Raw genomic sequence first — 12,827 nt, 5'->3', positions numbered from 1 at the left:
AGAACGTAACTCAACACAATACAACTCAACAAAACTCAACAGAACGTAACTCAACACAACTCAACCTAACTCAACACAACACACCACAACTCAACACAGCTCATCACAACAGAACTCATCTCAACACTCAACACAAGGAAAGTGGACACGATTAAGAGCTAGGGGAGAGATAGAAGGGATGTTTTGCACAACTGACACAACACAACTGACCTGACCTGTTGAAGAGGTTGAATCTGCTCTGTCTCAGGGGAAGGCGGCTACATAAAGGTCTGGATATAGAGTGCAAAGGTGGAGCGACTGTCTATGCTCCGTTTGACATGACGCTCAAGGGCAAGGTCATCGTTTACACCGACTGGCATCAACCTCAGCGGAGAAGGTCGGCTCGTCTCAAATGTCTTTACAGAACATCTGAAACCAAATCGATCCGTTCCTTCAGTCAGCTTCAGATCCTAACACTCATTTCACCAATCAAACCCAGAACAAGGAACTGTTGCTGGAGTCAGAGTCACTTTAATCACCAAGTAGAACAGAGTTTTGTTGTGTTAAACTGGGAATATGTCTACACATTACAAGTTAATTCCAAATGAAAAGTCCACCATGTGAATGTCATTATGAAAAAGCAGCAGCTTATTGGCTGTGACGACATCGTCTAATTTTAGAAAATGGGATCAGATTTTTTTGAAACTCGCAGTAATTAAATTGAAGTTTCTGAAAATGGATATATAGCACTTGAACAAACACTAAATACTAGAGCGCTCTATGAAATGACTGCCTTATCAGAATCAGATTTATTGCTAAGTAAGTTTTCACAATACAAGGAATTTGCCTTGGTATGGAGGTGCATACAATAAACATATAAATTGAGAAAAATAATAGGAAAATAATAGGGATAGGTTAAGAGGAAGTACTGCAAGTCAAAAAGTCAATAAACATAAATAATACAGATTATGAAAAAAAAATACAATAAAAAATATAATGAAAATAAAATAAAAAAATATGTGCAATATATCTGTTTTTTAAAGTGAATGAAAAAGATGTACAGTTTGTACAAGAATGTGCAAAATATTGACCAGAGAATGTGCAAAGGTTAACAGCATGGAGTATAGAGAGGGGGATAAGGGTCCGTGTCAGTGGGGGTCCCGGGGCTTGTTGATGAGGCCAGCTGCAGACGGGAGCTGTGGCGTTTTTTTTTGGTACTGATGGACCGCAGCCTCCTGCCAGAGGGGAGCGTTTCAAAAAGTTTGTGTCCAGGGTGGGAGGGGTCGGCCACAATCTTTCCTGCTCGCCTCAGGGCCTGGAGGCGTACAGGTCCTGGAGAGAAGGTAGATTGCAGCCAATCACCTTCTCAGTGGAGCGAGTGATACGCTGCAGTCTGCCCTTGTCCTTGGCAGTGGCAGCAGCGTACCAGATGGTGATGGAGGAGGTGAGGATGGACTCAATGATGGATGTGTAAAAGTGCACCATCATCATCTTTGGCAGGTTGAACTTCCTCAGCTGCCGCAGGAAGTACATCCTCTGTTGTGCTTTTTTGGTGAGGGAGCTGATGTTCAGCTCCCACTTGAGGTCCTGGGTGATGATGGAGGCCAGGAAGTGGAAGGACTCCACAGTGTCGACTGGGGAGTCACTCAGGGTGATGGGGGTGAGTGGGGCTGGGTTCTTCATGTAGTCCACAACCATCTCCACTGTCTTTACAGCGTTGAGCTCCAGGTTGTTCAGTCCGCACCAGGACACCAGGCGGTCGATCTCCTGCCTGTAGGCTGACTCATCCCCACCGGAGATGAGCCCAATGAGGGTGGTGTCGTCCGCGAACTGCAGGAGCTTGACAGACTGATGACTAGAGGTGCAGCTGTTGGTGTACAGGGAGAAGAGTAGAGGGGAAAGAACGCAGCCTTGAGGGGAACCGGTGCTGATGGTCCGGGAGTCAGAGACGTGTTTTCCCAGCTTCACGTGCTGCTTCCTGTCTGACAGAAGATGTCAGACAGCTGTGTGTGACATTAATCACACAGCAGAAGAAACTCATCAGTGGTTTTACTTTCCAGGCGATCAGAGAACTTGTTTATCACTGAATGTTGTTGAAATATCAAATATTGACAAACCATGTTTGTTTGCTAAACTGTGTTTCCAAGGGTTTGCAATAAAAGTTGCAGAATTACAGAGTTGACCCAGTAAAGCAAAGCAAAAACGGAACATAACAGTCCAAATGTTGAGCAACAGACAGACTCCACTGCCAAAATACTGTGTGAACCAGAACTGACAAGGATCAAACGGACCATTGTGTCGATATAAGAGAGGAGTGAAGACAGACTGGATTAGATCACAACCAACAAACAACGGGATCTACTGAAGCAACAGGATCTACTGAAGCAACATGCGTGCAGCAGGCTTCCTGATCACAGCTCTCCTAGCTGGTAAGAAGGATTTTAATTTACCCTCCACTTTTCATTTTTTGCATCATATACCATTTCCAAATATATATACCATTACCATACTATACATATTCATATACAGTATATATAACATAAAATATATAGACACCATCATATACCATGCTATGTCATTATTATCATAATATCATCAAGGAAAACAGCAGTTGCTCAGAGGGAGTCAGGTCGATATTTCAGTCATGATGTTTTAATTGAAGCTTCAAACATCGTCATCATCATCATCATCATCGTCATCATCATCATCTGAACAACGGTATCATTTGACCTCTACTTTTGTTCTTCTGTTCCCAGCTTTGATCACAGTCAGTGCCGGTTTACAGTTTGGTCAGTTATGCAGTGGAAACCCCACAAACACCATCAGAGGTTCAGACATTAAGGGAAGTGGACACTATGGAGCTCCTCGGTAACTTTACACTTCCTGATGTGGTCATCCATCCAGTTCAACTGGTCTAGTGCAAATGTGTCCTTTGGATTTTACATTATTGTATGAATTAACATTATTGTTGTTGTTTCAATTATATAATACATTATTAATTTAACAATAATATCTTTTTTAATAATGAAATAATCTTTTTTATAGCAATTACAAACTGCTTTACGTGATGAAATAAAAATCATAAAAAAGACCGTAAAATAAAAAGAGAGATTTTAGACATGAAATAAGCCTAAAATTTATAAGACAGGCAAATACAGAAGCAAATTCAATAACAAGCTGTCTATGAAAATGTGATGATGCTGCAACATGTAAGTTTGCTGTTTTCCATTAACTGAAGTACTGGAGGGGGAAAACACAAAGGAGTTGACATTGAGTGTGCAGACGGTTCGGACGTCTATGCTCCGACAGACTTGAAGATCACCAACGCAGCTCGTCCTTACGTCGATGTGAACAAAAATGCAGCCATCAACAAAGGCCTCAATATCACTGCAGGAGGTCTGTCTGTTTCCACCATGTTGTTCTGAAACACCTTTATCTCTTTAATCCTCTCCTACAGAGTGAAATGAACAGGCTGAAAACTGACATTGTCACAATTAATTGAGATCTCCAGTTATTAGTAATTTCTAACTGAAGGCTAACAGTGATGATGATAAACTGTGTTTGATTGGGTAATGATTTCCAGATTGCTGATTTTGGATTAGTTGATTGTTCAAACTTTAGCACAGTGGTTTTCCACCAATCAGGTTTCATTCCTACCGATCACTACAGCAGCTCATTTCACTTATTAGCGCACCTTCAGCCATACAGGAGGAACTAATTGGTGAAATGAGCTGCTGCAGAGAAAACCTGCAGATTGTTGGACCTCCATGGATCATGATGAGAACCACTCTGCTCATTAAAACCACTGCTTTGTACCACCATCTGCTTTGTCTCCTCCAGACATTTGCTTTAAGCTGTGGTACATCCGACCCGTGAAGACCTACGGCACGGTGCAGAAGGGTGAGAAGATCGGCACCATGCTGCCCATGCAGAGCGTTTTCCCAGGAATCACCTCGCATGTTCACGTCGAGATGTGTGACAAGTCTGATCCCACAAGCACCATTGACTTTCTGAACACGGAGGATACTCAGGACAAAGGATGGCTCCACTGGGATTTCGGGCTAGATTACTCACGGTGGGTTTGATGGTTTCCATTGAGACAGGGGGGGAGGCTGCCAACCAAAACATCACAGTTCAATCCCTGCAGTAACCAATGTTTGTTCATCAACAGCAATGTGTCCTGTTGAAGTGTCCTTGAGCAAGACGCTAAAATTTAAAATATATATGTAGAGGATGATAGAACCAGTTAAACTCAGATGAACCACAATTTCATTTGTGAAATAGTTGATCTGTTTCAGCAGATATCTAATGAAGATTGTAGTAAGTAACATTAGAATTATGCAAGTTACACAGCAAAGGCTCTTTTCAATAAAAGCATTGACAGTATTCCTGACATTTTTTTTTCTTGTTGGTTGCTTTTTGTTGGTGATTGTTGTCTTTTTGGTGATCATTGACTGGAGGTTTGGGTCGGGGTTTGGGTGAGGTTTATATTGATTTTTGTCTAAGGCCCAAAGGCTCTTGGGTCTAACTCCACTCCAACAAAACAATATTAGTCTTTTTATGGCATTTGCCAGTTAAGGAACAAATGTCCCGCAACTGGTTGGACTGCACAGGAGGGGCAGCGGACGATGACCCAAACCAAACCAAACCAAACCAAACCAAAAACAAACCCCACATCCCAGTCAGGTGTGTACAGTCAAAAAACATGAACGCACCACAGGACCAGAGTCCAAACCAAACCAGAGCCAGACAGGCATCCAGATTCCTTACTGAACACAGTAAAGATAAATTATTGATAACAGAAGAACTGTTAGACAGTGACAAATAAATGTTAATTACATGGGTTTCAAAATTGCAGTCCTAAGTTGAAAACTATCGAAGGCTCCAGGTAAGCAGGACCTCAGAGTCTGGATGAGTTCAGCTAAAACACAGGAGGCAGACATAAGGGCTTTGTGGATAATAAAATATAGACAGTACATAAGCACAAATACACAAAACTAAAGTCTAAATCTAGTAGAAGTCATTCAAACCAGCAGAACTGTGCTTAACAATGCTTAACTGTAACCCCAACCATAAATAAAAACAAACAAGCAAATAGTAAACATGTTGTCCCACCAGTGATGTAGCTCCACCCTTGGGTCAGTCAGTGATTGCTGAGTGAACTTGAAATATGAGTGAAATTGTATTTGCATTTTGGTATGGGACAATGAAAGGACAGATTGACCATATATTTCTGTTGCCTACTCTCCTCAGAATTAGGCTTACAAGTTATATCTTGAAATGTAGTAACTGTAATTGTCCTGTTTTTACTCAATACAGTACAAAATATAAGAACTACAATACGCAATAAATACAATCCGTATATTACACAATGTACATTACAATACAATTTATAATACATTATACAATATAACATACAACACCAGGAGCGTGAGTGTTATGAATAATATAAATGCTAAATGATAAGTGATATATGGTATTGCACAGTAGGTAAGTGGTAATATGATATAAGTAGTAATGAAGGTTGCATTGCCTCTCATTGACCTTTGAGAGGATTGTACTTGCTGCCTTGGAGTGAAGTTGTCATTTAGTTGTGTTTGTGCATGTTTCCTTTCTTTAGGACGTGCATCAAGTGTTTTTGAAAATGGTTTTTGTGATGGTGGATCTGACTGAGGTAATTGTTCCTTAACTGATTGTGATTTCATTTCTTTACTGTAATATGAATTAATTCCATCAGATGGGGCGGAGACACTTCCCACTTCACTGCTTTCCAGTATGGCTAGTTTAGCCGTAGTAGCAGCCAATTCAGTTTCCATTTCCAGTTGTTCCTTTTTTTCTTCTCAATCTTTCCTGCTCCAAATGCAAAAAAGGCTTTTTCAGCCTTTGTTCTTAAACATGCAGAATTTGTGGTTGAAGCTTTAGAATTAGATAATAATGATAATAATAATAAAAATAATAATAATAACTTTATTTGTATAGCACTTTTCATACAGACTATGCAGCTTGATGAGGACCATCCTTCTTTTCACTCTCCATTTCACAACATTTTTTAGCATCCACCAACCATTTCTTTATATCATGCAAGAAATTCTTATTTGCTTTACTTTTAGGTTCAAACCAAGGTTGTTGCCTTTTGTATTCTTCTTCAGGCCGTGGAACTCCATCAGTGAGTTGTGGGTTTCAGCAGCATCATCACACAGCTTATTAAACTCATCTTAAGTTAAATTACATTTAAAAGTTTTTCAACACTGCAAACAATATCAGTTGTTATTTGGAGAGATAACAGATTATCAATCCATAGCTTGATTTTAGAGGCTTGATTTAGGTTTAACTAAGCATAAAACCTTTTGCAGTTAATTTTCTCTCTCTTTTTTCAACATTACTTTTTGCAACACTCTCAATAGGAGTAACATCTTCAGCGTCAGCCTTTTTTCCAAAATCAGCAGAGCCATCTCATTCAATCACAAACGGCAGATAATTCCTCCACTTTCCATTCCATACACATAGGCACGCAATCCAGCCCAGCAACAATGATATCCAGCGCCACAATCCAAAGCACCAATGCAGTCCAATTTCCTTATAAACCAGTAATCATTCAAATAGGCGCAGATTACTCGCAGTTTAATTCCGCTTCAGACAAACAGGCAGCGATAAAACAGACTGGATTATCTGCTGTGTCTCGTTTACCTTGCTCTTCCTTGTTTGCAGCGCTGCTTGGTGAAGAGAGGAGTTGTTCGCAGTTCCTTTTGACCCATGCGATGCCAATCCAACCAACAGCCTCCTTCCAGTAGTGCCGTTCATTCCTCCGTACAATACGGTTCTTACTTGTGTAGTGACTATCCAAAAAACAAATTTAATTAATCACTTAACGTAAGGAATGTTCTTCACTCGTATCCACTTAAAATAAACAATGTCAAAAATAACTGTTCTTCTTTGGGTGATGTTCTCATTTATTGCAACAATTGAATATTTACAAAAACAGTACTTTACCACTTATGAATGAAGTCTTGTTTGATGCTGGGTTTGAGACAAAGACGGATTACGGTAAGAACCGTGTGCTCCCCGTCACCTACAGGTTCATACTGATAACCTGTTCATTTAAAACACCTGTTGCTGTGCTGCCTGTCACCACGTGAGCAGAACCTATACCAGGCCCTAGTGGTCAGAGTGAGCTATATACAAACACATATAATATTCAAATTCAAATGGCTCCTACAGTTGGTATGGGTCTTGGTCTTGTCTTGGTCTCGACTACAACACTAGATTTTGTGTTTGTAACATCATTTTCTGGTAGATGACAAAACATGAGGCGAAAGCATGAGGATTTTGAATGCGAGTATGTGGGCTACATAGTATAGATATACAGTAAATATAGATATAGATACACATAGATATAGATATGAGTATAAATATCTATTTTCTGTATGGGTTTATTGAAGGAACAGGTGCATACTAAAATGTCTTTTAGGTTTGATAGGCTGATATTATCCTGTAGGGTTGCTATAGCAATCATTTAAAATATCCATGCGCATTATCATCTAATAGTTTGTATCAGCTGCTAATTTCTTCTTGGTATCTGGGTTACACAAAGCATTTTTAATGAAATCCATACGCTTGTTTACTCATTGCAGCATGCCTTATGGGAAGATTTTAGTTCATACAGCATTCAGTATAATTTCCCTGTGATGGATTACTTGAATCTGTGTTAAAGTAAGTTTTGGTTATAAATTGAATGGGGGCACGTCCCGGTCAGAATTAGGATATAAAGGGTTAAGGTTTGGAGAACGATTGGATATGGACAGAGTCTCTCTGCTGTTCAAGATTATGAATTTACTGCTGAAATGTAACATTCTGAATCAATTGAACGGGGCCACAATCTATCTAAAGTCTACGCAGCTTTGTGGAGGTTAAAGGTTAAAGGTTAGCGCTTCCAGAGAAGGGAGCGACAGCAGGATCCAGTCAGGTGGTTGAAGATTCGGACAGTTTGCAGAAGACGTACGACGGCTCTCCAGGTAAAATCCTTTTTGTTGATTTCAATACATTCCATTAAGAGGTACTGTATCTGCTCCATGTGTTCTTACACAAGAGGGACCAACTTTGCTCTACAACTACCGACACTCGAGCCAGGTGTGTGATAGAGCAGTGGTTCTCAACGTGGGGTCCAGGGACCACCAGGGGTCCTTGAGGGGGTTCCAGGCGGTCCCCAGCAAGTTGATCAAGTGTTAAACTTCAGAAATATACACAATTAGAGAATGAGTAGAAGAATGATAATTTTGATCAGTTTCACTTTTATCTCTTTACCTACAGTACAGTCTTGGAATTCTGGACAAAATCGTATCTAACAATAAAAATATTCTCAGTTTGGGTCAGAGAAACAAAATCTTATCAAATCTGGGTCCATGGCTCTAATGTGTTCTAAATTAGGGGTCCTTGATATGAAAAAGGTTGAGAACCATTGTGATAGAGAACTGCTTTGGTGTTTTGGTGTGGTGGAAGATCCTTGGTCGGCTCTTTGAATTTGAGCACAAAAAAGTGGTTAGGGTCAATTCATGAATGAACTCATTAAATCCAATTCAACTGAAGAGTTGAAATTGGAATTTGAAAAAACCTACAGGAAAGAGTTTGAATTGAATTGGAATTTCAGGAGGGATTACACACAGTGTTATACTGTATATTATCAACACTGAATATCAACAACAATAAATGAAAATGAGTTGAGGATTGATCCTGCAGAACATATAATCATCATAATCATCAATCATAATCCATACATTATGATTGAATGTGTTTGACTTTTTGTACTGTCTTTTATTTGATTCATATTGTTTCGATTTATAATGTTTAGCGAGTCGAGACAAACTCTCTTAGAAGTGGAATTTCATGGAATTTAATGGAAATCAGTTCTGTTTCCTGTCATTCCAATTCAATTCACATTCTGTTTCCTTACAGCTAGGAGACTTTCACACTCACACTGACACTGCAGGAGCTTAACTGAGTTTAACATGAATTCTCTATTCAGTTCATGAATGGACCGAACGCTGCTGCAAACATCACAGACTCCTCGGACACTTCTGGGTTTCCTCAGCAGGAGGGATTACTGCAGCAGACCGGGGGCCAGGGACACAAATCTTCTGGACCTTCATCAGCTGTCAAAGTCCAGAACAACAAGAGCCTCCATCAGAGAGTGCAATGACCTGATGGCGATCTTCCAGTCACAGGAGGGACTCGTGTTCTGGCAGAACACTGTCACTAGTCAAAGCCTGCAAATCATTATCAGCTGATCCCTTTTACTTATAAATCTGACATTCTATACTATTAAATCGTCAATGTTTTACTAATAAATTTGACATTGTCTTACTCACTGTGTTTACTTGGATCTTACCAAGATCCCACGCTGTTTCGTAGCAACAGACCACAAAAATTGAAACTTCTCCCAGTTTAATGCCAAACAGAATTTCACATTCAAATCAACAAACTCAAGTAAATACAAAGTCAATAAAATTCAGAATTGAGGTTTTCAGTATTAAAGAATGCTATATTGAGAGTGTTTGAAAGTGTTTCAGTATAGAAAAACAAATAAATTAAGTTGTGTGCATAGAACATTACCTGCTGGTAAATAATTATTAATTCCATTTTTTATTAATTACAAGAGTGGTAAAATCTGATGCTTCGGGGAACAAATGATTTCTGATTTCTTGTTTTTGCTCCAGGCATTTTGAAGCTCCGTCCAGACTGTGCAGGATGTGGGCGGGATCGCTGGTGGCGTCCGGCTAGGTCCAATGTGAATTTGTCACTTAAAGCGGTAAAGGTTGTGAATTTGACAGTGGCAATTTTGCATGATATGACTGATGCTGATGATTTTGCGGAGTTTGTTTTTCCTTTGAACCGAAAGAGATCCTCCCCAAGCTGCAATGCAGAAAGTCAGGATGCTTTGTATAAAGCTTTTAATAAGCAGGGCAAGCAGTGTCTGATCAACATTATGTCAACATTAGTTCAACTTGATGTCAACAAAACGTCTGTTGAGTTTCCATCGTTCATTTGAATTCAAACCTTAACTCTCCACACATGAGGAATGCAGTGCTGAGCGCTTCAGATCCATTCTTCATGTAGAGGCACATTTTGTCAATAAAAACTGCCGGCCTCCCTTCATATACTTCTCTTTCAGGTTGAAGATTTAACAGAGAGCATGATGACTTCATCACACAAAAATAAACACTGAAATTAAGGGGATCTTTTTTAATGAAGTAATGAAATTCCTGCACCTGCTAATCACAAACACTAAGGCCTGTGGCAAATTTGGATTCAACAAACTGTATGTTTGTGCACACACCTCGAGCAAAATTGACTTGGTCACACCTCAGCTGTGTGACCAAGTCAATTTTACTCAAGTCTATGAAGGTATTATTGGAGCAAAACAACTGAGCACCTGTGACAGTGGAATTTGTAGTTGTGGAAAATAGTCACACGTGTGTATCAGTAAATTTGAAGTCACAGAGAGAAATGCTTTAGGAGTTGCAAACTTGTAGAATTTTTTTCTCTCCCACAAACACAACAGTTTCACCTTCTCAAATTCTTCATTTACAGGTGCACAAATCCTGTTCTATGATTGAAGCTTACCTAGCGAGTTTCAGGAGCAGGACCACACCTCAACTGCGCCTCTTCCGGCACCCCTTAAATATACCATCCTAACCCTCTGTTCCCCTTTCGCTCTCGTATTCTGCGCCAGTACAGAGAACAAGCAACTTCGCTCTAAAGCACTTCCACGCCGTACGAGCAACTTAATTCATCCACTCACCTCATTCAGGGAATGGATTTCATCTCCCTCTCCCCGTCGGACGATGACCTTTTCGACAGGAACCAGGACGGCCCAGCCCAAAGCTCCCTCCAGCCCACGGCATCAGCACCGGCAGCAGAAGCCGACAACTTCCCCGTCGCCACGGTGCCTGAAACCCCGCTTACTACGGCCCGAAAGCTGGCCAGGTCGCGGGCGAGCTCGGCTGGTTCAGTCCCTTCCATGGTCCACATCCCGCCCGGTTCATCGCTCCTCAACATACGAGACTACTACAGTTCACCGGATGAATCCTCCGCGTCTCCCAGCCCACCACCTTCCTCAGGAAAAAGAGGACGCGGCGATTCAAGGCCAATCCATCGCCGTCGCCGCAGTTCTCCAACTCCTTCGCCCTTGAGGATAACTCCAGCCCCCCGCCGTCGTTCCGCTCATGTCGGCCTCACAACTCGGAGCCGGTCGCAGCGTCACCACGCTCCAGCGAGGTCCCCCGTCGGCCAGCCTCCATCTAAGATCTCCGACTGGACCGTTGCCACCCTCCAAAAAACTCTCAAGGATAAAGGAATTCCTTTCCATCGCACAGACAACAAAGCAAAACTATTCAACAACCTCATGTCTGCCTGCCGTGGCCACCGCTCCGTCAACACCAGCGCTCTTCCGGGTGACGTCATCACGCGCACCCCAACGACACGTCACAACGTCAGCCTTCCAGCTCGAAGGCAGCAAAAAGTGCAGCAACAAATCGGGTCATCAGCAAGACCACACAACACCAGGGCTTCAGCAACCACCTCCCGTCAATACTTCGCACAATCAGCCACGTCAGTTGGAGCGCCTGACACCGAAGTTCCAGGACCCTCCACCTCCCACCTAGGTTCTCATCACCAGCACCGGCAGCCTACACCATCCAGGGCAAATGACACAGCACCCCCCGCCATCCAGTTCCAGCATTTGCAACAGCTTACGCTAGCCGGGGCTTCCGGCACCGGGATGCCGGTGCCCCCCGCCGCCTACTTCCAGCAACCGCAGCAGCTCGCTCTAGCCGGGGCTTCCGGCACCGGGATGCCGGCGCCCCCCGCCGCCTACTTCCAGCAACCGCAGCAGCTCGCTCCAGCCGGGGCTTCCGGCACCGGGATGCCGGCGCCCCCCGCCGCCTACTTCCAGCAACCGCAGCAGCTCGCTCCAGCCGGGGCTTCCGGCACCGGGATGCCGGCGCCCCCCGCAGCCTACTTCCAGCAACCGCAGCAGCTCGCTCCAGCCGGGGGTTCCGGCACCGGGTTGCCGGCGCCCCCCGCCGCCTACTACCAGCAACCGCAGCAGCTCGCTCTAGCCGGGGCTTCCGGCACCGGGATGCCGGCACCCAGCTTTCCTCCACAGCTCTCGCTGCAGCAAGTTCCTGCTGCACCTAACTCCGGTCTTCTCTCCCAACCCATTCCAGCCCAGCAGGCAACCGTCAACTTCACCCTGTCTACAGCTAATCCTCCCATTCGTCCTCCTTACACTTTCGCCTCCCGTCCTTCTCCGGTTCCCACTAATCTACGTAAACAAATCATCGACGGTAATTACATAGATCTCGCACGCCTTCTCATGCCTTCCCTCCACCAACCACCCGTTGATAGATTCCTCGAAGGACACGAAGGCACCCTTCTCCGCCTGAAAGAGGGAACACCCGCCCGTTCCAGAGAACTTACACCCGCCGAGTTCGCATACGCCTTCTCTCTCTACAGAGACGTTCTCTGCTCTCAATTTCCCACCCGCCGCCAGGAACTTGACGACTACATGGCCACCGTCCTTAATCTGGCCCTCCGTTTTGGAGGCAACGGTTTTTACCAGTACCACATCCACTTCGCCTCCGAAGCCGCCGCCCGCCTTCAACAGTTCAACGAGGCCACATACTGGGGCGTTCTCGACACAGAAACCTACTGCCGTATCTTCGCGGCCCGTGCAGCCCTTACATGCCCCCTTTGTGGAGCCCCGTCTCACCCAGCCTCTTCCTGTTCCATCCCCGCTCCCGCCGAGCCAAATCAAAACCGAACCAGGGCTTCAGCGTTCTCTCGCCTGTCAT

At 43.4% G+C, this 12,827-nt stretch overlaps 1 protein-coding gene across 1 annotated transcript; it reads left to right on the top strand.

Moving 5' to 3' along the window:
* Window positions 1–2,368: 2,368 nt before the first annotated feature.
* LOC139666063 (leukocyte cell-derived chemotaxin-2-like) lies at window positions 2,369–9,753 on the top strand. Its single transcript, XM_071545154.1, has 5 exons — window positions 2,369–2,404; window positions 2,642–2,847; window positions 3,218–3,375; window positions 3,820–4,054; window positions 9,690–9,753. The coding sequence occupies exons 1-5, from the start codon at window positions 2,369–2,371 to the stop codon at window positions 9,751–9,753; spliced, it is 699 nt and encodes a 232-aa protein (XP_071401255.1).
* Window positions 9,754–12,827: the final 3,074 nt, after the last annotated feature.

The sequence above is a fragment of the Centroberyx affinis genome, unplaced genomic scaffold, assembly GCF_046629955.1.
Source record: "Centroberyx affinis isolate AG114_WGS23_722 - 3 ecotype Tasmania unplaced genomic scaffold, CSIRO-AGI_Caff_v1 ptg004783l_1, whole genome shotgun sequence".
NCBI classification, from domain to species: domain Eukaryota; kingdom Metazoa; phylum Chordata; class Actinopteri; order Beryciformes; family Berycidae; genus Centroberyx; species Centroberyx affinis.
This window is presented reverse-complemented; position numbering and strand designations above follow the sequence as displayed.